Source organism: Gadus macrocephalus, chromosome 13, assembly GCF_031168955.1.
Source record: "Gadus macrocephalus chromosome 13, ASM3116895v1".
Taxonomy (NCBI): domain Eukaryota; kingdom Metazoa; phylum Chordata; class Actinopteri; order Gadiformes; family Gadidae; genus Gadus; species Gadus macrocephalus.
The window spans coordinates 13,461,134-13,486,694 of NC_082394.1; the positions used below are offsets into that span (position 1 = coordinate 13,461,134).

The following is a 25,561-nucleotide window of genomic DNA, read 5'->3' on the forward strand; positions in this document are numbered from 1 at the left end:
ACACACACACACACACACACAGTAGCGCACACACGTTATGATGATCGGTACTCAGCGTTGCAAACATGGTGAGTCAGGCGTGCACCCACACTCTTTGTGAAAGGTTGATACACACACACCAGGGTCAGACATGAACGTGAGCTCAGGGGGTACTTTGCCGGATTTTCCTTTTTAATTGGGTTGACTAGGGCTTTTAAATGCAACTTGTAAAATAAGGACTCCACTTCTGTATTTTTACACTGTATTTCAACTGCATTATGAAAACTGGTTCATATTTTCTTTCAGTGGAGTCGTTGATGGGCCGTCATGCAACATTTAATAAAAATTGCCCCGGAATGATTCAAAATGCCCTAAAATGTATCACACAGGCAAAGAAAAGCCAGTTAAAAAGGGGACACACACACATACACATACATACACACACTCAAACATGCAAATATATAAAAATACACACACACACACACACACACACACACACACACACACACACACACACACACACACACACAGAGAAAAACACCTTAGACAGACAGACGCACAGAGGTAGCTATTGTAAAATGAGGATTCCTCTAAGAAAAATCCCTTTTCATTTAAATTACGCTGCCTCGTTTCCCAGAAGAAACTTGGCTTAACATTGATGATGCAAGAGTGTCATCCATGTACAGTCTATACTAGTGCCACTGCATTCTCTCTGTAAGTGCTTCACACAGAGTTCAAAACCAGCTGCATATAACACACAAAACTTTCCCTCTGCCTGCTTCGACTTCTCCGGGAATTGAGGCAATTATAAGCAGCTGAACCTCTATTCATCGCTATCTACTTGCAGTTTTGAGTGGTATCTTGTTGCTTGAACATATCTTTTCTGCTATAAACTTCTATGGTTTTTCCAACAAATGCGGAAAAACCTCATACTTCCACCATGTTTTAAATGTAGTGTATGTATATGTATTGTACATTGTATTGTATTGTATTATAGTACTTAACTGTGTAGCAACATTGTATTGTATTGTGTTGTATTGTATTATACTTAACTGTGTAGCAACTGCAGTAGCTGCTATCATTGCTGTAATACGGGGAATGGGTTAGCCTAGCGATTGTTGTACTTGCACGTGGTTCTATGAACATCCTTACTGTACCGACAGCGATATATTGTTGCACTTCTTATGACAAATGTACTTATTGTAAGTCACTTTGGATAAAAGCATCTGCTAAATGCCCTTAATGTAAATGTAAATGTATGTATAGTGCATGCCTCGTATCAGAACAAATTTCTGCTTTGTGGGAAGTTTGAATTTTACACTTCGAAAAATTCAGGGTTGCCCCGTGGCCAAAAAAAAACCCTCTGCCATTGAAGAGCCTAAGAATTGGACGCTCTGCCCTCACCTTTTATTAGGCCCTTCTCCTGGAGCGCCTGCAGAGGGGGTCTCTTCAGGATCAGCTTCTTCAGGCGGCTCCTCACACGCTTCCGCTCCGTGTTCTCCAGGTTGGACGCCGAGCGGGGCACTGCGGAGCGAAGGCACAGGGGAGGAGAGAGAGGAAGAGGAGGGAGAGGAGGAGGAGGTGGAAGGGGAGAAGGAGTAGAAGGCGGGGGAGGTGGAGAGGAGGAGGAGGGGGAGAGGAGGAGGAGGGAGAGGAGGAGGAGGGAGAGGAGGAGTAGAAGGAGGGGGAGGTGGAGAGGAGGAGGAGGGAGAGGAGAGGAGGTGGAGGGGGAGAAGGAGTAGAAGGAGAGGGAGGTGGAGAGGAGGAGGAGGGAGAGGAGGGGGAGAAGGAGTAGAAGGAGGGGGAGGAGAGAGAGGAGGAGGAGGGAGAGGAGGAGGATGAGAAGGAGTAGACGGAGGGGGAGGTGGAGAGGAAGGGGAGGGGGAGAAGGAGGGAGAGGAGGGGGAGAAGGAGTAGAAGGAGGGGGAGGAGAGAGAGGAGGTGGTCAGTGCGTGTTGACCGATTCGATAGGCCGTGGACGACAGAGTGGAGGTGGTGGGCGGAGACGGCGATGATGATTATGCGGGGGGGGCGAGGGGTGTGCTGGCTGGATGGAGGTGAGCACGGCGGACAGAACAGAGGGGCAAAGAACCCCCCGAGCAGGACGAGTGGAGATAGAAACAACGAGACTGGTGAAGAGGAAGGGGCAGGGTAGATGCGTCGAGACAGGAGGAGTCTGGAGGAGCTGGGATGAGGCGCAGGGTGCTGGGTGAGGATTTGGGTGATTGGGGGGGGGGGGGGGGGGGGGCTGGACTCACCGGAGGTCCTGGTCCTGTCATCATCCTCTCCGATCCGATCCAGCATCTCTAGGCTGCCCGCCCGTCTCTGGGAGTACAGGAGCACGTTGTCCAGAGGGTTTTCCCGCTCCTGGGACACAAGGAACCCATTCCACTCATTTCAAAAACCTGGGCGACTTTTATTGTTGTACTATAAAGTGAGACACATACACTGGATTTAATCCAATGTTTAAATGATACATTTGTGTGAATATGGTTATAGAGATAACTAGATGACGTGTTTGCGATTTGATTGAGGAAGTCAACCCCATGCGCTTCTACTTCATTGTATCAAGCGATTAGGAGGACAGAGAGACAGATCGACAAAGACAGAGAGTGACAGAGAGGGAGAGAAAGCGAGAGAAAGAGAGAGGCAGAGAACGAGACGAAGAGAGAGACAGAGAACGAGAGAAGTGCGAAATAGAGAGAGAGAGCAAGAGAGATAGAACGAGAGACCACGGACCAGCCTATCAATGACACCCTGGATGGTGTTGTACCACTCTCTGACAAGAGAGTCCGTCTCCGATTGCAGAAGGAACTCGTTTCCTGTCACGGTTCTCAGCTGTAACACACACACACAAACACACACACACACACACACACACGCCACGTCATTACACACTTGTATCTATTGTGCTTTCACTAAATAAAAATATATAATTTTATGGTTAGCAAAGAATGGTAGTTTTGCGGTTATAACGATGCCGTTTGTGGTTCTACCTCAGCGTTGCTCACCTTGAAGACGTTCTTTTTGCTAGACAGACAGTCAGCAAATTCAAGCTGTGCGCCTCTCAGGTCCACGCTGCTCTCGGGACGGCTGTTCCCTGGTTTCTAATGGTAACAAACACACAGATATCTGTTATTATCTGTTAAATAATGTTACAGGAATTATGATGTATGGAGGATTGGTGCAGCAGGTCAAGGAAAGCAAAGATATTGCTTGATAATCTCTCACAGGTTTTATAATAACGGGCGCGAGTCTTCGTCTGCTCATCCCAATTTAAACCTAATCCAGGCTATCCCCAAAAAATGTAATAGTGGCGCCTTGCGACCATGCACCCATCCAGGGCCTGCATGCAACACTTCTAAAGCCGGCTTTCTTTGTCGTCATTCCTGAAAACGGTTCAATTGGTTGAAACTTCTGATCGGAAATACGCTTCAAAAAGCTACAATAGCGTGCGATGTCCCGTCAGAGCGTTGTGGAGGATGTCAGTGGCTCTCTGACCCGCTCTTGGTCTGAGTCATGCTCGGTCCCGGCCGAGCTTCAACGTGAAGGCCCTGTGAGGCCCGTTCTGTGGTTAATATGACGGGGGGGTAATGGAGGGCGCAGCCTGGTTCGGGCCACCCCTGGAAGAGAGAGACACCGTGCTGGGCTGCGCCGGTGTGCTGCTCTTATTCAAAATATGACCCACTTAAGTTCCAATTAATGCACACGGCTTTGAACGTATGAATTATCATAAAATAGAAATATGGTGCTGTTTGGATGGCATGGCGCAGCAGCATTAGTGCTATTCAAGAGCAGGCAAAGAAAAACACAGACACAATCTGTGGCACAAGAATAACATTGTGACGGGAGAATATAACCTAATCCCAAACCTTTAATTATTAGTAGGTAGAGGCTTTTGATCTATTTTTCCCTCCTCTGAACTTTTAAGTAGTTGTGGGCCCAGGATTGGTCAGCTTCATAGGAAGCTCATGATCCCCACCAATCACCATTTAGAAAGTGTTATTGGCTTCTCTGGAAGGACCAATGCTACATGAGTACCGGGGACAGCCACAGGGTATTGGTCACTTAGTACAGGTGCAGGTCTCACCCAGCTGGAGGGAGTCTGGGATTTAGGGTCCTTGAAGAAAACCAGACTGTTCCCCACCAACACCACCCATGACTGGTTCCAGTTTTTCCTTTAACACACACACACACACACACACACACACACACACACACACACACACACACACACACACACACACACACACACACACACACACACACACACACAGGCACGTACACGCACACATGCACACACACACATGCACACAGACACACACACACACACACACACACACAGAACACAAAATCATACAAGCCCTCATATTGATATAGTGTTATTTGCTTCTATCCTGTTGTGACTGTTGCAGATAAAACAACTTGTACTTTGTTTTGTCTTGATCATACCTCAGCTTCCTGCCTCCTTCTGAAATCTTGGTCTTGTTTAGTAGACCAGCCTTCTCCAGCTCCTGTAGATACACACACAAACATTTCTTTCAGTTTAGCCTTAAAGGTCCCATGACATGAAAATCTCACTTTATGAGGTTATCTAACATAAATATGAGTTCCCCTAGCCTGCCTATGGTCCCCCAGTGGCTAAAACTTGCGTTTGGTGTAAAACGAGCACTAGCTGTTCTGCTCGCCTTTGAAAAAACGGAGGCTCAAGCGCGCTGATTTGGAATGTCTTTATTTAGGACGTCATCAAGCATCTAAGCTCCTCCCCTTACTCTGCCTGGCCCGCCCAGAGACGTTGGCCCGCCAATGAGACTCGACCGTGCGAGCGCCACATGTGTGTGTGTGAATACACACACACTGTAACGCAAGTGTTTCTTGTCGGTTCTTTGACGTGTCTTGTAATACCACAACGAGACTGTTGTGGGGGTTATCTGAGCCATGGTTGAGAAGGAATTGGGGGAAAGGAACTTTGGCTTTGACTCGCTGACGTACATGAACTGTGACATGCCGCCTGTTGCCGCGAGGCACCATCGCCCGGGAGCGGGCAGCAGGCAGCGAGCGGTTCAGTAGACTTCAGGTTGATGTGAAAGTGGAAGAACCAGAGACGTCGCAGAACCCGACAAAGTCGTTTGTGATTCATAATATCGTCTGGAGGCGCACACAGCTTTTGCCCGTGATAATGTGTATTATATGATATAGATATCTATGTATTATATGATATAATTTAGATATAGAGCTCCAGGACTGTAACGCAAGTGTTGTACACTTCCTTGTTATTTGGATAACCGTTCTGCTTTTGGTGTTATGGCGCATAACATGTCGGACTCTCGTCTCTGGTATTTCTACAACGAGACTCGTATTGGGGGTTATCTCAGCCAAGGTTGAGAATGAATTGGGGGGGAAGGAACTTTGGCTTTGACTCCCTCAAGAACATGAACCACGACATGGAGGAGAAAGGGATTGTTGGCGGCGAATGTCTCCCGCTTGAGCCCCGCTGAGGGACCACCGCCGGAGGCAGAGGTGCCTAAGCGCTGCCCGGCAACAATCCCTTTCTCCTCCTTGTCGCGGTTCAGTCTACTTCACATTGATGTGGACGTTGAAGAACCAGGAACGTCGGAGAACCCAACGCGGTCGTTTGAGATTCATAATATCGGCTCACACAGCTTTTGGCCGTGATAATATATATTATATGATATAGATATCTATGTAGGCTATATGATAATATTTATATATAGAGCTCCAGGACTCCCGTGTGTTCTAGAATATTTACAGAACACGGATAATGGCTGTGTGTGCGCCTCGCCATTGCGATGCATCAACTGTAAACAGAGCGCATGGTACCGTGGCTGCAAGCTGCTCAGGGCCACACCCCCACCCTCCTCCTTGACCCGCCTCGCTCCTCCTCATTTGCATTATAGCTACAGACACCAAAACAGCGCATTTGGGGAAAGCTCAATGTGCGAGTGGCTCGTAGTGGCTGTAACTCTGCACCACGGCTGAATTTCGGGAACGTCTTTGAATACTGTGTTAGTTGCCCACTAATACCTATATTAAAGAATACATAAAATAGCATCTCATGGTACCTTTAACCTAGACATATTAATATCCACCCAAGAGTAATGTTTACATAAGAAGTGAAAAATGTACATGTGTCATATAACAAGTGTACTAAGGTAATACTATATGATAAATCAATACAGATGTAACAAACAATATAAACCTATTAAAAGGACAAAGGGCCCCTCTCTATTAAACGCAAGGGCCTCTGGAATTTATTTGAGATGATCAGCGAATGGGATATTGTTGTTGACTGATCGATCAATAGCAAGGGTCTGTAAAGTCTATAACTATTCCATAACTGCATTAAGAGTCCAAAATCAACTATTCAAATGGTGTCCTCTTACCTGCCAGAGCGGAACAAATCTAGCGGCCAAACTATTTGAATTAGTCCCCCTGCATTATTTTACCCGCCAGACTAAAGTAATGGCTGCTGGCAGGTGTTGGTGTTGTTGAGCCCTGACTGAATGCTTGTCCTAGACGCTGAAGCAGTGCTGTGTTGACTCACGGGCTTGCTGCTGTCGCTATCTGGCGAGCTGTCGGGCGAGGGGGGCTCTACTATGATGTTGGTCACGTTGTAGGAGTAACCTCTGCTCTGCAGGGACAGCTGCAAGAAGAGGCAGGTGGTCACTGCGTGTCTGTGCGTGTGTGGGTGTGTGTGAATGTGTATGTGTTTGTGTGCGTGTGTGGGGGGATGTATGTATGTGTGTGGGTGGGTGTGTGTGTGTATGTGTCTATGTATGTGTGAAAACTTGAAAAAAAGAATATAGCTGTGTATACATCCGATGGTGTTCATAGGTGAAAACTGAAACAACTGTGTGTGTGTGTGTGTGTGTATCCGTGTGTCTCTCTGTGCATGTAGGAGACTGTATATCAGCAGTAGCCTCTGTGTATGGGTACCAAAATGGTCATTCACACAAAAACATGCAAACAGTAGCTATACCTGGATGCTTCCTGTGGCTAGCTGGCCGTTCTCTTGGAGCGACTGGGAGTGGGGCAGGTGCATGGGGGAGGAGTCAGTGCTGAGGGCGTCGCCCTTGCCGAACGTCGACATGGTCAGCACATCAGAGGACACGGCACGCTGCATGCTCTTAGAGGGGGGCGAGTTCAAGAGGTCAGAGGTCAGGGGATAGGTGAGCAGTAGAGGGAAGGAACGAGAGGCATGCAGTGATCTGTTGTTCATGTTTTTTTTGATCGGAGCACATGTGCCTGCAATCTGTTCCCAATCATACGGCACTTTGTGGAAAGCACCGTGATAAATATGCAAAACAGTGTTGAAATAATAATGATACATTCCTTACTCGGCATGGCACGATCACAATCTGCTCAGGAAGCCGGGTTTAATTAATATTTTGTTTTGGTACAACAGGCAGGATTCAGCGGTAGATAATGACACAAAAACACATTCCGGGCTGTTCTGATTTTCCAGCTTCTGTTTCTCCCTTTTTAGTTTGTTTGTCTGAGCGCGCGCGCTCTCTCTCTCTCTCTCTCTCTCTCTCTCTCTCTCTCTCTCTCTCTCTCTCTCTCTCTCTCTCTCTCTCTCTCTCTCTCTCTCTCTCTCTCTCTCTCTCTCTCTCTCTCTCTCTCTCTCTCTCTCTCTCTCTCTCTCTCTCTCTCTCTCCACACAGACCGATGGAGATAGAGAAGGGCCCTGGCTCTGGGGATTACAGTGCAGAATGTGCCTCGGACAGGAAGGGGAGCCCCAGTTGTTACATTAGCAGTACTTGAGGCGGTGGAGAGTTTCAACTACAGTTGGCTCGGCTTAGCTCAGGAGGTAGAGCAGTTGTCTTGTAACCGTAAAGGTTGCTAGTTCCATCCCCAGCTCCTCCTAGCTGAGTGTTGATGTGTTCCTGAGCAAGACACTTAACCCTAACTGCTCCTGACGAGCTGGCTTGCATGGTTGACTGTGTCAATGTGTGTATTAACCGATGTAAGTCGCTTTGGATAAAAGCGTTTGCTAAATGCCGTAATTGTACAGATCATCCATAGAGGCATTCGTTCTGCACCATGTCCGTCAGATCAGTTATGCACTACAATCCATGTAGAAATGCATAATATAACTAGAAGTGTATAGATCAGCTAGGATCAGCTAGCCGAGCAAGCACATTTCCCAATCCACATAACCCAGTTCCAACAGAACAACAACCCTCCTAATGTTTGCCATCTCTCAGTGCAAGGACGGATTAGGAGGAAGAGCCAGATCGGCTCATTTGCTAAGAGGAGACCTTTAAAGGGCTTTCGTTCAGGCACACCCACAACCTGCTGTGATGCAACATGTTGTACTAAGAAGTGCTTGGATAGCCGCTTCTTTTTTTACACACCATGAGTCGCGATATTTCACCACCTCTATGTGCATACATGCTGATTTATGGGCTAAAAAGCTCTGCGTTGCGTTAATGTAATCTACAGTAATACAGTGAGGATGCAGGCTTTGCTAATCACACTGCTTGATTTTTCTGGAGTTCATTGATTTTCAAAGGGAACTTCTGCCTTTATTTCTCTCTGTGTATTTAAGCTACGTTATGCATAGTATGCATTTCCGGAAACCAAGTTGTGTTCAGTTTTTTTAATCCCAGTTGAGTCCCAGTTCTACTGAACCGTTCTCAGGTAGGTAGCAGAGACTTATGGGTAAGAATGTACCAAACACGTGTCTGAAAACCCAGATTTAAGGCTAGTGTGCCGATGAATTAAGACATCAAAGAATAAAAACAAATCACCACCGCTCCAGGAGCTCCCAGCTGACAGACGCAACGCTGATCACCTCGTGCCGGGAGAAGAAGAATAAGGGGAAAGTGAATGGAAATGGATAAAAATGGATAATGTGGTGTCTCTTCCGCTTGTTAGTTTGAGGGGGGATTCAAGGTGACATGCATGCATCAGAGGTCCCAGGGCGGGGGGGAGACTTATGGCAGACTCTCATAGATATTCACCTGTTTCCTGTGCACAGCTCCGTGAGCGCTCCTCTGGTGGCTCCTGTAGAACAGATCCGGAGACAGCTACGGAATGAGAGAGAGAGAGAGAGAGAGAGAGAGAGAGAGAGAGAGAGAGACAGAGACGGAGACGGAGACGGAGAGAGAGAGAGAGAGAGAGACAGAGACAGAGACAGAGACAGAGACAGAGACAGAGACAGAGACAGAGAGACAGAGTGAAGCAAAATTAAAGTTAAGCAGATCAAGCCAAACAGAACATTCTGACAAAATAATATTGTGAGGGAAGACAGGGTTGGTATGAGGTGTAGGTGAAGGGAAGTATTTCTGATAAATTATTACAAATTATTCGGAACACCAATGTCACACAAAGATTTATTGACGATAATTTTAATTCTAACAACAAAGTCAACTAGGAACCTTAAAGGTGATACACTTTTTCATAGAAAAAAAGGAAGTAGAGGATCATGTTGGGTTGGCCGCTATGTTTGGGTGTGTGTGTGTGTGTGTGTGTGTGTCTGTATCAGTGGCCGCTGGTCGTTTTTAAAGTGAGGGAGGAAGGACCGCGCGCTTGTTTGCCATTGGCCTGCTTGCACTGTTGGTGTATGGTGGCACAAGAATGTGAGACTCAAGTTGTTTCATGGTGTTTTGGTGAACTACAAAATAGTAGGGAGGGATAGTTATGTGAATACATTTGATACAAAGCCACCAGTGGCATCACTGTAATTTGAAAGCTGGTGGGCAGCATGTCTTTGAAATGGACTACAAGGGCAGAAGGAAAGGATGCAAAGCCCATTAGTCAAATCAGGCCTACTCTTGATTTGTAAAAGTAAATCTGGGCCTATTTTTGCCCTCAATGAATGAAGTTATTGGTTGTAATTTAGCTATGTTTATTTTCAGGTACAATTGTTTTAAGTGACCAAACTGACCAAAAGTGATGTCATTTAAAATGCATCATGCTCTGAATCATTCACCCTTTCCACACCATTTCCACAATATCAAACAGAACGGTCAGAGTAGCAAACTAGCAAAAGAACGAAAACATTATTCTAGATTCAACCTGAACTATAGGCATGGTGCCTAGCAAGGAAAGTCGCATAGCAGCACCAACGTGAACTTGACACTAGTCGTGTTCACGTTGTGTGTGTGTGTGTGTGTGTGTGTGTGTGTGTGTGTGTGTGTGCGTGTGTGTGTGTGTGTGTGTGTATGTGTGTGTGTGTGTGTGTGTGTGTGTGTGTGTGTGTGTGTGTGTGTGTGTGTGTGTGTGTGTGTGTGTGTGTGTGTGTGTTTGTCTGTGTGGACGTATGTATACGTCTGTTTGTGTGGAAAATAGCTACTGAAAGAGGAAGCATTGAAGCATTTCATAAAACAACACACAAATGACCTCACAGAGGAAATAAATGAACGACAAATCCAAACTGTCCCCCATTATTGCTCCACCCAACCAGTATAGCCTTGGTTACCTCAGCTATGCTCTAACTGCTGTTGTGTAGCATACAAAGTAGGTTATAAGCTCAAAGACATATCACTTCCATGTGAGGATGACCAAACCCCATCTCTGACACCGACACAACTTCAAACAAAGCCTGTTTGCTTAGCGATGCCAATGCTCAAAAGAAAAGGTGAACTTACAGTTGTGATGCTCATTGCCACCCAAAGAATCCTGGTCAACTCCTTACACTTGCTCTTTGCCTCATCTGTTGAGTGTAAGCCTGCGGTCCTTTGCTTCTGAACCTAATACCCTTCAAAATGCTTTTTCTCTCACACTAGCAAGGTCGTGACTTCCCTTTTCTGAGGGGAAACTGCTATCAGTCACCAGCATCATTATCTCACTCAGTAAGCTGTACCAGGAAACCGTGGGGGACTCTACACAGACACACCAGTTGTGCAATATCATGGTGGTAATAGTTATCCAACTGTTGCTGTTTCTGTGGGCATGTGAAACTATATAACCAGAATTAATTTTTGTACAATAGATATACCTCTGTGTGTGGTTGTCTGTCTGTTTAATGTTATTTTCTGTGTGTGTGTGTGTGTGTGTGTGTGTGTGTGTGTAGGTGTAGGTGTAGGTGTGGTTGTGGGTGTGGGTGTGTGTGTGTGTGTGTGTGTGTATAAATACAGTATGGGGTGGTGTTTGTGTGTATGTCAGTGTGTGTGTGTGTGTGTATCTGTGTGATGCCTCACTCATCAGTTATTATCATCAAGCATTTATTTGACAATAAATATGGTCAAAGACATTTATGCAATACAACAGCTTCCATTTCATGGACAAGCCTAGAAACTGCCATCATATCCAGAACATTACAAATACTACAGTAAACAGTAAACCTTTAATGGTAAAATAGAATAACATGGGGGGGAAGTAAACAATTAAATGACCTATGGATGGTAGTTTTAGAGCACCTTTGTTCCTAAGTAGGGCCCTAGGTCCAGGCTGAGGGGGGCTCTGATTGCATGGTTTGAATTGAGCCATGTTTCGTCAGGGGGCTTAAAGGGGGGCTGTGTCTGAGGCTCTACAGCAGATGGCCGTGACGGCGATGACCTACTGATCAACTGAGGCAGATCAACAGATATTACCTGCTTTCCCCTCTGGGAATAGGAAACAAAAGGATTCAAAGCAACCTTTCACTGCATGGCGAGGGAATGACGTTGAATGCTTCAAGTGAGACAGGCGAGACACACGTAACTAGAAGCAGTTGGCTAGAGAGATGAAGATACTGTGTGAGTTTGTGTGTGTTATTCTTTGGTGCGTTTATGTGCGTCTTTGTGTTTTAGTGTGTGTGTACGTCTGTGATGTGTGTGTGTACGTCTGTGTGTGTGTGTGTGTGTGTGTGTGTTTGGGCGAAAAACGTTTATGCTACATGCTTCTTTATCAATAGCTTTGAATCCCCACAATTTATTACAGTGAAAGGGAAGGGAAACTGTCTTGTACAGACAACACAGTTCCTTCTTCAGGTTCTGAAGAACTGGTGGGGACTTTGTTTCAAAGAACACTGTATTTTGAATCACAGGTAGCTTATTGCATTGATCTCGATGACAACGATATATACACTGGGTTTGGAAGATCTGTATTTTAGTAATGTCATTAAATAGTGGTTATTTTAGCCTGTTTAGTTTTTTTTTTTCATTGCGGTATTTCCCCATTTATGTAATCGATACTGGGAAAATTAGCCTTTTAATATTTCCATTAAGGGAACATAAACATAAATTCAGGCCTCAGCGAGAATTGAACTCGCGACCCCTGGTTTACAAGACCAGTGCTCTAACCACTGAGCTATGAAGCCACCGGTAAAGTGCACATTTTGTGCTATAACTTATTTCATCGTTAAGCATCATATTTGCAAGGCTGACACTGACACAATGATGGGGCCTCAAATGTCTTTAACAACTTGAACATGCCACAAATTGCGTTCAACAACGAGGATATTGTTTGCCATTATCACCGATAATAATCATTTTCAGTGACCCTAATACACTGCAATGCTACAATGCTTAATCTATGATAATTTCAGATTTAACAGATTATCCACAGACTCGCCACAGGATACAATTTGGATTTTTGATATAATTACATTTATAGCTGATTTTGATTGCTAGCAATCATGGGATTCAGTTAAGGCATGCCATTAAATGCAACAACATAAGCCTTAGACCCTTACCTTGTGCACAGTGCCATTGGTGGTACCAGAGAGCGGTAGGGACAGATGGCTGGTGTGCCTGGGTGATATCTGGGGCTGTGGATGATTTAGCTGGCAGAGACAACGGCAAGCACAGATTGTCAGACATATGGTTTAATTTAGCAGTCATCTGTATATTTATTGACTTACAATGAGCAGATAGTGGTCTCATAATGTACGCATGCTATTTGTGAGTCCAGCGATAAACATTCAAGGTTTGAATTTTGTTATATTTTAATCCATTTAATGCATTTTAGGTCCATGTCCAGCCCTAAACAAATTATAAATATTTAAATCCTGACACATCAAGGGAGTATAATTGATGGACTTATCTTAACCTATCTCCATCTTCTACAATATATTAATGGAGAGGGAAAGCCATTTGTGCTTTTCATAAAAGTACTGATTCAAGTGCAGACATTGAAACACTGCCCCCTGGGTGTCAAACGGGGTAAGTGCAAGCCGTTTGAAGAGTGAAGCCCTCACCTGGTTGGTGCTCCCTGTGCGGGCTCTCCGCGGTGGCTTCCAGGACCTCTCCTTAGTGATGCTGTTGACATAGTAGCTTCTCCCGCTGGCTAAGTCCAGGTACTGCTCCCACAGGTCCAGCACCTGCAGGGGCTGCTCACCGGGCGGCGGGCTGGGGGGCTCGGCCTTAGACGGGGACGCTGAGGGGGTCAGTGTGTCGCTGTACAGAGGGGAGTTCTGCCAGGACAGCTGAGGGACGTAGGACTCTGTCGGGACCTGCATCACATGGTGGTGGGGGGGAAGGAAGGAAGGAAGGAAGGAAGGAAGGAAGGAAGGAAGGAAGGAAGGAAGGAAGGAAGGAAGGTTTGCAAATTAAAGTAGGAACAGAAGTACAACTGGCATACCCTTTGTACAACTGTTAAAATTGGGCTTGAGTTAATGTGCATGTGTAACAGTAAGACCCTAATTATATACACAGTGTATGTATACATCATGCCTATGTGTGGGCAGGTATTGACTTTAAATAATACAAAACACACAAAAAAGAGGAAAGGGAAAACACAGATATTAGCAATGCAACACAAAACCTGAAAAGAACCCACTATAGAACACCATGGTCAATCAGCCATGGGATTAAGCAGCAGCTTATAGGAATGCCAGTACTGGGGCAGAGCGAGGAGAAGATATCCAACAATTGAGGGGGAAGGAGCGCTACGATTAATTTTCCTGAAAGACTTATTTGAATGGATCTTTATATGGAAATGATGAATGAATGTTCTGTACAGGGGACATGGCTGTAACATAATTTACAGACAATGATTGACTGCCCTGTCAGGCTGATCCCGGTTACATAACACACAAGCGCTCAGATGATGACCGAAGACTTGCATGTGTGTGTGGATGTGTGTGTGTTGCAGGCAAAGACTGGCACATGCGATAATGTGATTAATGACAGTGTACTCTAGAGGGCAGTGTTTGTAAGTTTGTTGTAAGTTTGTAAGTGCGTAAGTAATGTGGATTTGGACTACAATAACAATAACACTTTGGGTGTTCATTTTGAATTGTGTTCTAAAAAGAGATCCCAAATCCCTCTCACAGTGAAATTCAAGAACATGGGAGGACATATATATGTAACGCATTGAAACAGACTCTTATGCAGGACCGTCAGCAAATTGTTTGATTTACATGCAATTTGCTACATGTACATGTTTTACTAACCACTGTGAGAGCAACCCGGTATCACGCGATTGCGTGCTCCTGCGCACGAACGTTAATCTATTGAAGCGTGTTCCAGAGCACGATAGTCCGACTTTTTGCGTGTTACACAGAACGAAATGTAAACCAATGCATTCTGAATGGGAGTGTTCCAAGACAATTAACGTGCTCCACAAAACGGTACAAGAGAGAGAGAAAGAGAGAGAGGGAGGGACAGAGAGAGAGAGAGAGAGAGAGAGAGAGAGAGAGAGAGAGAGAGAGAGAGAGAGAGAGAGAGAGAGAGAGAGAGAGAGAGAGAGAGAGAGAGAGAGAGAGAGAGAGAGACAGAGACAGAGACAGAGAGAGGCTTCAGAAAGGGTGTGCGCAGATAGTACAGTGCACCCTAGTTATGTTTATGCCAAAACCACAAATGCTATATGTATATATATATATATATATATATATATATATAGCCTAATTATATATATTGCCTATATATATGTATAGGCTATATATAATTAGGCTATAATTATATTATTTAGCGTGTAATGAGACAATCTATAGCCAAATTGTCGAAGATGCCCGAGAATCTTCGGGGATATCAGCATGGGAAATCGGCGAATCAGACCCATGAACCTATAAAGAAAGACGTCATCTCAAGCGGGAGAGAACGTTTGCGGAGCTGGTTTGTGTCACGTAAGTACAGGGCTCTCATGTCTCATGCATTCGGAGTGAGACACACGCAATTGAACCCATGCACACGCTCGAACCTGTGCCGTGTTCCAATACCCGTACTGTCCGTACTTACTAGCCAAAATTTTAGTAAGATCCGGCGAAAAGAAGTATACTTCAAGGACCCGGATGCCGTACTCAAAACGGGCTAATCCTGAAGTGTGGATCGAAGGACACTCCCAGGCCCCCAGGATAGGCATATACTTCCGCAATCCACCCGTGCTCAGAGGCCAAGCCTGGTATTGCAGCTGTTTAAGCTGGCTGTGGACGGGGGTCCGTCATTTCATGCGGCCCAGAAGTAGATATCGCCGTCCACTCCAATACAAGTGGGGAAGAGGATTGTGTCTCCGCAAAAAATGTCTGGATATCAACCAAAGGCTCATAATTACCTTCATGCCATGTCCTAAAAAAATGTAATTTTTTTCATTTCAAAACGCCACCTCAAGCGTTTTATTAGCCGTTATCTCGCTGGTGTGCTGCTGAAAGGAGTCCTAGTGAAACAAATGGCATCCGAGAGGGCCTAGTTCAGTGCTCCGTTAACGTGTCCGATTTTTGGACCGGTTCATCTGCTGCTCAATAACTCTCACGGTCCTCTGCTTGCGATCATTGTGATTCATCATCTCCACAACCTAGCCCCCAGTTATCTCTGCGACCTCCTCCAAGAATACACTCCCTCCCGCTCCCTCCGCTCAACCTCTTCTGGACTACTATGTATCCCCACATCACGACTTACTACAATGGGTGCCCGGTCATTCAGCTGTTCAGCACCCAGGCTCTGGAACTCCCTCCCCCCACACATAAAACAGTCAGACACCATTACAACCTTCAAATCACAACTCACAACTCAAAACTCACCTGTTCAAACTCGCACACAACGTCTAACTGATCACTGTTTTGATTGTTTTTTTGTTTTGTTTTGTCTTGTTCTCGTTTTATTTATTTATTATTGCTTATGTTTATTTATTTATTTTTTCCACAATGTCTTGTTTTTAAAAAAAAAAAAAAAAGTATGATGACTATATGCTCTGTAAGGTGACCTTGGGTGTCTTGAAAGGCGCCTCTAAATTAAATGTATTATTATTATTTATTATCATGTATTGATCCATTTATTCAAAAGATCCAAAGACCAAGAAGCGGTGCATTACGGTATCAGTTCTATATTTCTGCATCCGGTACGTCACGGACTAGCCCACGTGTCTTGGCCGCATAACGCGGAAGCCAATCGCTCCTGTATGTTACCCCGCGCCACTGAGCAGTTTGTATAGAGTGGCGAAGTCACGCCTCTTCCGGTAGGGCTCATGGGACCTATGAGATCGAAAAATATGAATGGGTGTCAATGGAGAGAAAATAATTATTTTCCGGTCCCGGTCTTTATATGCCCTGGATTACACATATGTTGTTTGTGGATTTAAAGGATAATTTTTCATGCAAAGAGTTTGACCGTTTATTGTGCAATTGTTCAGATAAAGGCTGTAGAGAAAACACAACGAGAAAGACTACACGGCTCGTATGTGACGTCACGCTCCCTGCGACTGGCGTGGAGAAGACGACAATCTTCCCATCGGCATAACTGAAACTCTGCACGTGCCCCGATTTATAATGGTTTTCACCTCTTTCGATGCTTTTATCCTCCCCTTGGAAAAAGCGGTGAAGTGGGGCAGAGAGATCGCCATCTCTGTGCCGAGTTCCAAGGGCGGGTGTGGTGACGTATATCATATGCGTCGAGAGCAGCGAAGAGCTGTAGTTCACAAAGCGGCCTCACATAAAACCTAAAATTATCAAACTTCTTCACGAACATTTTTAGTTTTCTTTGCATGAAAAATTATCATTTAAATCCATAAACAACATATGTGTAATCCAGGGCATATAAAGACTGGGACAAGAAAATAATTATTTTCTCTCCATTGACACCCATTCATATTTTTCGATCTCATAGGTCCCATGAGCCCTACCGGAAGGGGTGTGACTTCGCCACTCTATAGGAATGAATGGGCGGCCATTTTCCAGTCCGTGGTCCATCCTTTATTATGTCCATGGACACTCCCCGTACTCAACGGCAGCCATCTTAGCTACGTAGCGGAAGAGGCGGAGCCAGGCTGAGCCAAAGTCGGCGCATTTTCCACATAGCCTGCATTAATAGAGTCATTTTGTAGTTTTTATAGTTTTTATAGCTGCTAGGCGTAAAGAGTTCACCGTTCAAAGCGGGATGTTTATTGCGGGGGAGTAGCCACGGCGGCAGTCGTGATCGTAATTTCCGGTTAGTGCACCACGGAGTACTCGATTTGGAACAGCACTCACATCTGAAAAAATAACGTAGTAGATAGTGCGGATAGTATACTTCCTTTAAGTATACTCATGGAAGTACGGGTATGGTCTCACGAAAATACGTGATACTGTCACGTTATTTAATCTATTGAAACGTGATCAGGGACACGTAGGCCTATTTTCTAAATTTTGTATTTCAATTGGAAGTAGGCTATTTGTCGTGTCACTAAGCATGACTTCCAAACTAAGGTTCTGTCCGGGAGCGTTCTCCCTAATGTCCCTCATGGAGCTCCGTACAGATCATTCATTGTTGAAAATTGTCTGTGATAACTAACAAATGACAGCTTTTGGCCACCCGTTTCTACTTAAAATTGTCTGTGATAACTAACAACATGACAGCTTTTGGCCACCCGTTTCTACTTTCACCTTTGATACTGAGAAATTGTGACAATACACGGATAGGCCTATATTAAATGCAGGTGCGCTGCTCTGTAGGCAAACCGCGAAGGAAAAAAGGGTAGCTGCTTCATCTGTTCTTTTTAGAATTGTATGTCTTGATGTTTATTTTATCTAGCCATCTATTCTCTTGTTTTTGGCTATGTGAATGAACGTCCGCGTCGATGCCTCGATCGCAAGTCCAGTGTCGCGAGCGGACGTTGCCATGACATCTAGAAATCATACCGTATTTAATGGGTTGTAGTGAGTGTAACATAATTCACCTACAGTATTTTGTTATGTGTTGTTCTTTCAATTGTGTTAGGCATGTCGTTTACTGTCTTGGTGGTTCAGGGATCGCTGTCCCTTTTAAGGATTACGAGCGTCTCATGACGTCAGAGCCCATGCGGGATTTGTTTACCTTCAGCACGTTTTGATTTCCCGTTTCTCTCTTACTAAATAAACGAGTCACACAACTGTGTGCTCAACGTGCGAAATTGTGTCTCTCACTTATGGCAATTTCCACAGGGTTATCATTAATATTGATGTGTAGGGGTTGTTTATAACTCGTGAATAATATTGTTTAGACCACGGTCTGGGGGAATACTCTGATTCTGATTGGCTGCAGTGCGTGCATTAACTCCTGATATAGCCCTACAGACACTTGCTAAGTACTTCCAGTCAGTGTTTAGATTCTCGGGTCGGGCCGATATTTCCCACCACTATACTCGGGCCGGGCCTTTGATCGAGCGTTTTTATTTTTATTTTACCATTGGTTTATTGGCCTAATCTGAGGAGAAATCTATGCCATAAACAGAAATATTATAGGCCTTTATTACACGGGTCTTCTCAATGCCGTGGAACGCTCCGTTCACTTGCATGGGTAGTAGTCCGGTGACTTGTCTACCCCAGCGTCTACCGTTGCTAAGCGACGTCACCGTCTTTGCGGACAAATTATTTCTCTGCTGATCAACACTACAAATGGCCAAAAGACTTGTATCCCCCCCCCCCCCCTTAAATAAATACTATGGCAGAATTATTATTATTCTCATTCAACTTGAACATGTGTTTTTACAGTAGAGTGGTGGAGGGATGACGTATGTTGGCCAACCCGGAAGTGAGCGTCGCCCTGGATTCCCTCGACAAAAAGCCAACGGATTTTGGATTATTATAAATTGAAACAATTTATTCAATAAATATTTGAGAGATGAGTTTGCTTCCTATTTATGTCGAGTATACACCCCTACTATCCACAAGCATCCCCCCCATATGGATTTGGAGAATTGTTGCCACGTCCCAGTGGTGGAGGTATCATATATATGAAAGAGGGCATTCAATTATACTATAATGATCAATTAGGAGGCCGAAGCCCTAAAGGAAGTGATGCAATAGGTGACTGAGGGTCAACATTTGAGAACCCCTTTTATCAAAGGGGGTCTCAAAGGACTCATACGCTTCAACAGCGGCTGCAGCAGAAGTGTTGAGACGAAAGCTGATATCAAGACATTTATAGAATATTCCCATTCACATGATTCTTCGCACGACCTGCAGGTTGGAGAGACTGAAATAACCCCCAAAATGAGTAATAATGTAAAAGCAGCCAAGTCCCACAAATTGCTTGAACTATTTATTTCATTCCATTGTTTCGTTGATATGCATTATTGAAAAGTTTCAAGCATATGGATTTAATGCAATATCCACAAACAGTTCAAAACGGTACCATCTTGTTTATTGTAACCAGTTCATTTCTCTTTTGTGAAAGTCACCAAAAGTCGAAAAAAGTTAAACGCAAGGTCGTTTAACTTTTTAAACGACCTTGCGTCACAGGCCAACAGTGGAGCTGTGTTGGGAACCAGCAGCCAAGAGCTTCCATGGAAACTTTCTACCCATGTTAAATAGATTTAGTTGGCAGTTCCTTTTCTGCCCATTCTTTTTTAAACTTGTGGAAGCACTTTGCAGTACTGGGAGACACCATTTCTAACGGCAATGGAGCTAGATTCTAAAAATATCAAAAGATGCCCAAAGCAAATACCTTTAACCCATAGTTGTGTTTTATCAAATTAAAAAATTTCAGAGTTTCATTGACCACAAATTGAGCAGAAATATTTTGCATACAAATCTTTAAATAGTTTAACCACATTAAGAAAAATACATTTGTTAATTTTTTTTATTAGTGAAGCCACAAGTTTTGCACATTATCCAAACAGAATACCTGAAATGTTGATATTTCAGCCCTTTCGGGTTAAAACAAGAGAAAAGGACAACCTAACAAGAGTGAAAAGTTTGGGTTAGGTGACCTATAGTTCAAAGATGTCCCTGGTCAGGTAGACTAAATAAAAGTGTATTCCCAATTGCTCCAGGACATTCGTGTAATTTACTTGTGAGCTCTCCCTCAAGCCTAGAGAGACATCAGTGTTGAACCACCAACTGAAAGAGGGTATTTGCCATTAGTATGAGTGACAACATTTCATGGCTATTAATTTAGTTCATTATATTTAGCCGATTTGAATAGACTTTTCTAGCAGGTGAGGCTGTCAAATAACTAAATATGGAGCAACTACAAAAAGTAAATTTGCAGCATGACCAAATTATACAAAAAGTATAGGAACTGTTCTAGCAGATATGTTTTAGAAGTCTCTTTTGATAGGCAGTGTAGAATGTTGGTGTATTTTAGTGTCTCTCTGTTCACATTTCTAGTCTAGGGACAAGCCAGGGCCTCTCATACTGACGGGGTGTTCTGCCATCGTTATGTCTCAACAAGGTTGAACCGACCTGGTCCTCCGGGACATGGCCAGGGCCAGATACCTTATCAGTGCTGAGAGTGCGTCTGTTTTCGTGTTATTCATATATCCCCTTTTTTTTATTATACTCGCCCCAACCCTTTGTTTCGACGAGAAGAGGGTTCGACAGCCAAGGAACAAGTCATCGACCACCGGGTCCTCTATAGATTATTCAACCTAAGTCTGTATCTCGCTGTATTACATCCTGGAATAAACCATCTATTCAACCCTCTGATCCAACCTGTCAAGTTGCTTTGATTTAGACTTCAAGAATTACTACTACGACTGAAAATACACAACGCAGAGTCTGTCCGAACAGTTTAGAAATAAGCTGAAATCTAACATTTGGTGCCGTGACACCGTCTTGAAGAGAGAGGAGTGAGAAGACGATTGCCTCTGAAGATTGCCCTGTGATCGAGAAGACTGCGTGCCCTGCCTGGGAAGACGTCTGATCAACGCCTGCCCTGCTGAGGGACCCGCATCCACAACACGGCTGAACCAGCGCATCTCTATGCACCACGTGGGAATCAACGGTGACTGAATCTCATTCCACACTCTCGACCAAGAGAAAAGAACAAGAAAGTAATCTTAAAATAATCTACACACACATAACTGATTATTATTTGTTTTACTATTAGGCTGCACTACATTTGCTGAGTAATGAAGTTGTGTCATTAAGAGCTTGACGAAGTGAGGACCTGTATTAGTGATTGAGAGCTCAATGATCACTGAATATACGCCATATGAAACTATTGAATTAGTTGAATAAGGCCTTTGGTCTGGGCTAGAGTCCTAGAAGCTGGGCTAGAGTCACTCGTTGTTTGCAGAAGGAAGACGAGGGTCTGGACCAGTTCACTCCAGGGCACAAGTCAACTGGACAACAATACCAGTCACAGGACTTGCCTTTGAAGACCATGAATCTCCAGCAGGTACTGCCGGAGATCCGAAGGGGAGTAAAGGCAAGGCTTCCCAGCTGGGACAACTGTAGCTGCACAATGGCAGAGATCAAGGAGTTCGGAGAAAAGGTGGATCGAGATGAAGAAGTCAGGATTCGATTCCTGGCTGACGAGAAGGAAATGGCCAGGGAACGAGAAAGATTCCCTCAGTCCAACAGGGATAGAGGACGATTCCCCCAGTCAGACAGAAAGAACCTCGACCATGCCACAACTGCGGTAGATATGGCACGCAAAATGACTGATACGGGGTGAAGAGGAGGGAATGTTTGTTATTTTCATTCCTTATTTTATAGTTCTATATGAATAGATTCAATTACTAAACTATTAATCATGCTTCAGAAGAATTAACCTTTCTTGGATGGCAGATCTACCACAAGCCTCCATTGCCACAACCTCCAGATGGCTTACGACCTACGGCAACTCCTCGACTACTGCAAGCCAACAAATTGGCTCTTGCACACCAGACAAGCATTTTGCTTTATTTTAGGTTTTCAAGCATCTTCAAGCATCTTAAAGGGCCACATTGACCAGCTCTGACGGGGGGATCCCGAGGCGTTCCCAGGCCAGTGTTGAGATATAATCTCTCCACCTAGTCCTGGGTCTTCCCCGAGGTCTCCTCCCCACTGGACGTGCCTGAAACACCTCCCAAGGAAGGCGCCCAGTGGGCATCCTTACCAGATGCCCGAACCACCTCAGCTGACTCCTTTCTAAGTAAAGGAGCAGCGGCTCTAATCCGAGTTCCTCACGGATGGCTGAGCTTCTCACCCTATCCCTAAGGGAGACGCCAGCCACCCTTCTGAGAAAACTCATCTCGGCCGCTTGTACCCGCGATCTCGTCCTTTCGGTCATCACCCAGCCCTCATGACCATAGGTGAGGATAGGAACGAAGATCGACCGGTAGATCGAGAGCTTTGCCTTGCGGCTCAGCTCTCTTTTCGTTACAACGGTGCGGTAAAGCGAACGCAATACCGCCCCCGCTGCTCCGATTCTCCGGCCAATCTCACGCTCCATAGTACCCTCACTCGCGAACAAGACCCCGAGGTACTTGAACTCCTTCACTTGGGCTAAGGACTCATTTCCTACCCGGAGTGGAAGCCTGCTTTATTTATTGTAGGTTACAAAAAATAAAGAAAATGGCGGCATTGTTGTTGTTATCGATTTTGTATCAGTTCTCACCACACAACGACGTCTCATCTTTGCTGCTTAAATGTCGGTATGTAATGGTATGGAGTTATTGAAACTTACTACGTGTAAAAAAGACTAGAAATTGAATGTTTATTTTTAAGCCTCGAAAGTTGCACTGGGTGCCTTTAAAATACCCAAATCATCGCTCCAATACACAAGTCAGCTAATGGCCTACAAGGAAATGCTGAAGCTAGTGTTAGTGATGGCGATAGAAATGGACAAGCTTGCATGTACAAATATGCAACTAGAATTGCAAGGTTCACAGCCCAGTTGCATAAGTGGTCACAACCGTTGGATTGTAAGCAAGGGTAAAAAAAAATAAAAAATTCCCACAAAGTAGTCAACATGGTCAATTGAAAGCCTGTACAAAACGACCCTGGAATAGTCAAATGCAGCTTTACTGCGGATGAATTGAGCCAAATTGCATAAACATCCAATGGTAAACAGTATACAAATGCAATCAAGGTTGCACTCACACTAGGCCATCTGGCCGTGACCGTCGCAACTGTGGCCTGGCCACGGTAGGCTCTTGTACATACGCCATCACGTCGCTAGCATCCAAACAATTCTACCAAACCTTAACCAACTAGTGAAAAATGGAACAAAACTTTAGCACACACCCAGTGTGACTAATCACCTTGTCCAGGGGTGTTCCAACGTGGTTTACCAGAGGGCCTTGTGGACTTGTGGACTTAAAGTAAGCCACACATTTGACAGAGACAGCACGGAATGACGTTAAACTAAGCTAATCTACAGGTTACTAGTGCTAGTGCAATTACATGAGCATTTTGCACAATATTTGTACTCCAATGCTGAAGGGCAACTGTACCAAATCCTGACCAAGACCGAAAGATGGCTCTGGAAGCCACTACGGCCCACGCAGCAGATTACTGCGTGGACCGTGGTGGCTTCCAGATCAACCCTTCGGTGGACCATTCATACACATATACGCATCATACGTATTCCGAGGATGTTTTGAAGACACTGGAGTCCCATGGCAATAGATTCCTTTGAAGACTAAGTTGGTATGGGGGGGCCCAAAGGGGGGCCCCCCCATAGATCTTGTCAGTCAACTAACACCTGTTAAGAAAAACACACACACATCACAAGATACAAATCAGCAAAGCTAGGTTAACAAACAGCGGCGACATGCATGTCAAGGTGCAAAGAGCAGGGATACTGATGGCTTGTGTCTGAGGAGACAGCCCAAAAACGTCAACATTTAATAAAGGAAAATAACTTTTACTCACTGCGGTGGTCTGTTTCGAAGTGCCATGTTGGTAGCAATATTTGTCTGGGCTGTTCAGTCAAATGCCCACAAAAACAAACACGCAACAACGCATACTTTCAGTTTGTATAAAGTGACAATAGTGATCTGCAATCTAGATCGAAAACTTTCAACCCTCACTAACCTCGATTGACACAGGCCGATGCGAAAAGTAAACCAAACCCATTGTGTTCACCTTTAAAGGGGTGCGTGACAGGTGATCTCAATTAAGAGCTAATAAGAAAGAACACACACTGATTGGCCATGAGTGAGACGTTCAAAACGAGGACGAGGATTTAACGGAATTGTTACCATTCAAATTCAAATTTCTTTATTATTGGATAGGGTATGATATCAATGATTTGGGCTTTGAGTAGGCCTATATTTCTTAAATATATATTTCTTAAATTTTTTCACCCCTTCGCCTTTTGAATATGAAATCTATAATCTCTCAGCCTCTCTATAATTTGCCCAACACATATTTTATTGTTCAAATAAAATCCCATCCTTATTTTGCCATTCATATTGAATCTTTACTGTCTTTCATTGTACAACACAATCATCTAATAATTATTCATAACGCTCTTCCATCTCCTTGGCTGCATTAAGACGAGGCTCGGGTCAGAGCAAAGATCGGGATCCACACATGATAAGGGATAAAGTTATTCATTCGAATAAAGTAAGTATCATGAAATCTGTAAAGGGATTAGTGTAGCGTATGGAAGATTAGAAAATGTGCGATTATATGGTTTGGACAGAAAACCAGTACCAAAATCACAAGGACCGACCGAGCCAGAACGGAGGAAACTTACCCAGACAGACAAAACAAATACTGGGAACAACAAACCATCTTTACCATGTGGGAAATACCCAAACAAAATGCAACAAACCAAACCTGAACAGCAAACCAACATATGTGACCAACCAACTGAACTACTGACCAAACACACAATTCTTTCGACTAGCCTATGTATATGGGCAGTGTAAAGTGTGCTGTGGGGATGTTGAATAGTGTTAACATAAAACAAAACATGGAACCAATCCAAAGGTCCAAAACCTTAAGGAACCACCCTAAACAGAACCCAAGCCCACCTGCCTCTGTGGAAAGAGAGAGAGACTGGCTACAGCCTGCGTGGCAGACCTGCACAGGTGCACCTCATCAGCTGACAAGCCTCTCAGCCCCGCCCACTGGCTACCTGTAGCAGGTAGGCAAACACAGAGGACCCAGCAGACGAAGGAGAGAGAGAGCAGTCACAGCTGTCACATCTGTTGCCTGAAGATTCTTTGTTTGTCTCCAACAAAACCTTCCAAACAGATGAATCATTGGCTCATCCCAGAAGTGTCAAATTACTTTTGTGTGTCAAAACGGGCAGGGTGGTCGTGGACTCCTGAAAAATACTATGGTTGTTTTGAATGTAGAATAAAATGCCATTGTACATTTAAAAAAAAAAGGGAAGACTTTCACAATGCAGGATTCTGGGAATGCAGTGATGGAATCCCGATAACACCTGTTCCCTAATAAATGGGCTCAAGATTTTGAGTCTGCCTGCAAGAGGTTGTGTGTGTGTGTGTGTGTGTATGTGTGTGTGTGTGTGTGTGTGGTTGGTGAGAGGGAGAGGGGGGGGGGAAGAAAGAGTTTAAG

General features: G+C 44.6%; 1 protein-coding gene and 1 non-coding gene across 4 annotated transcripts in view; both read right to left on the minus strand.

The window, feature by feature from the left end:
• arhgap9 (Rho GTPase activating protein 9) overlaps positions 1-25,561 on the minus strand; it is a 46,972-nt gene that overhangs the window by 9,696 nt on the left and 11,715 nt on the right. For 2 of the 3 annotated variants that reach the window (XM_060069181.1, XM_060069179.1), the window contains exons 6-16: positions 13,127-13,381; positions 12,623-12,712; positions 8,955-9,032; positions 6,980-7,126; positions 6,545-6,643; positions 4,432-4,493; positions 4,070-4,157; positions 2,991-3,086; positions 2,719-2,817; positions 2,238-2,346; positions 1,384-1,503 (exon numbers count right to left, since the gene is read on the minus strand). In XM_060069181.1, the coding sequence (XP_059925164.1) occupies positions 1,384-1,503; positions 2,238-2,346; positions 2,719-2,817; positions 2,991-3,086; positions 4,070-4,157; positions 4,432-4,493; positions 6,545-6,643; positions 6,980-7,126; positions 8,955-9,032; positions 12,623-12,712; positions 13,127-13,381 (1,243 nt within the window). The remainder of the gene's footprint in view (positions 1-1,383; positions 1,504-2,237; positions 2,347-2,718; positions 2,818-2,990; positions 3,087-4,069; positions 4,158-4,431; positions 4,494-6,544; positions 6,644-6,979; positions 7,127-8,954; positions 9,033-12,622; positions 12,713-13,126; positions 13,382-25,561) is intronic. The other variant, XM_060069180.1, reaches the window with a different exon arrangement.
• trnat-ugu (transfer RNA threonine (anticodon UGU)) lies at positions 12,175-12,247 on the minus strand. The gene has a single exon. It is a non-coding gene; the product is annotated as a tRNA-Thr (tRNA).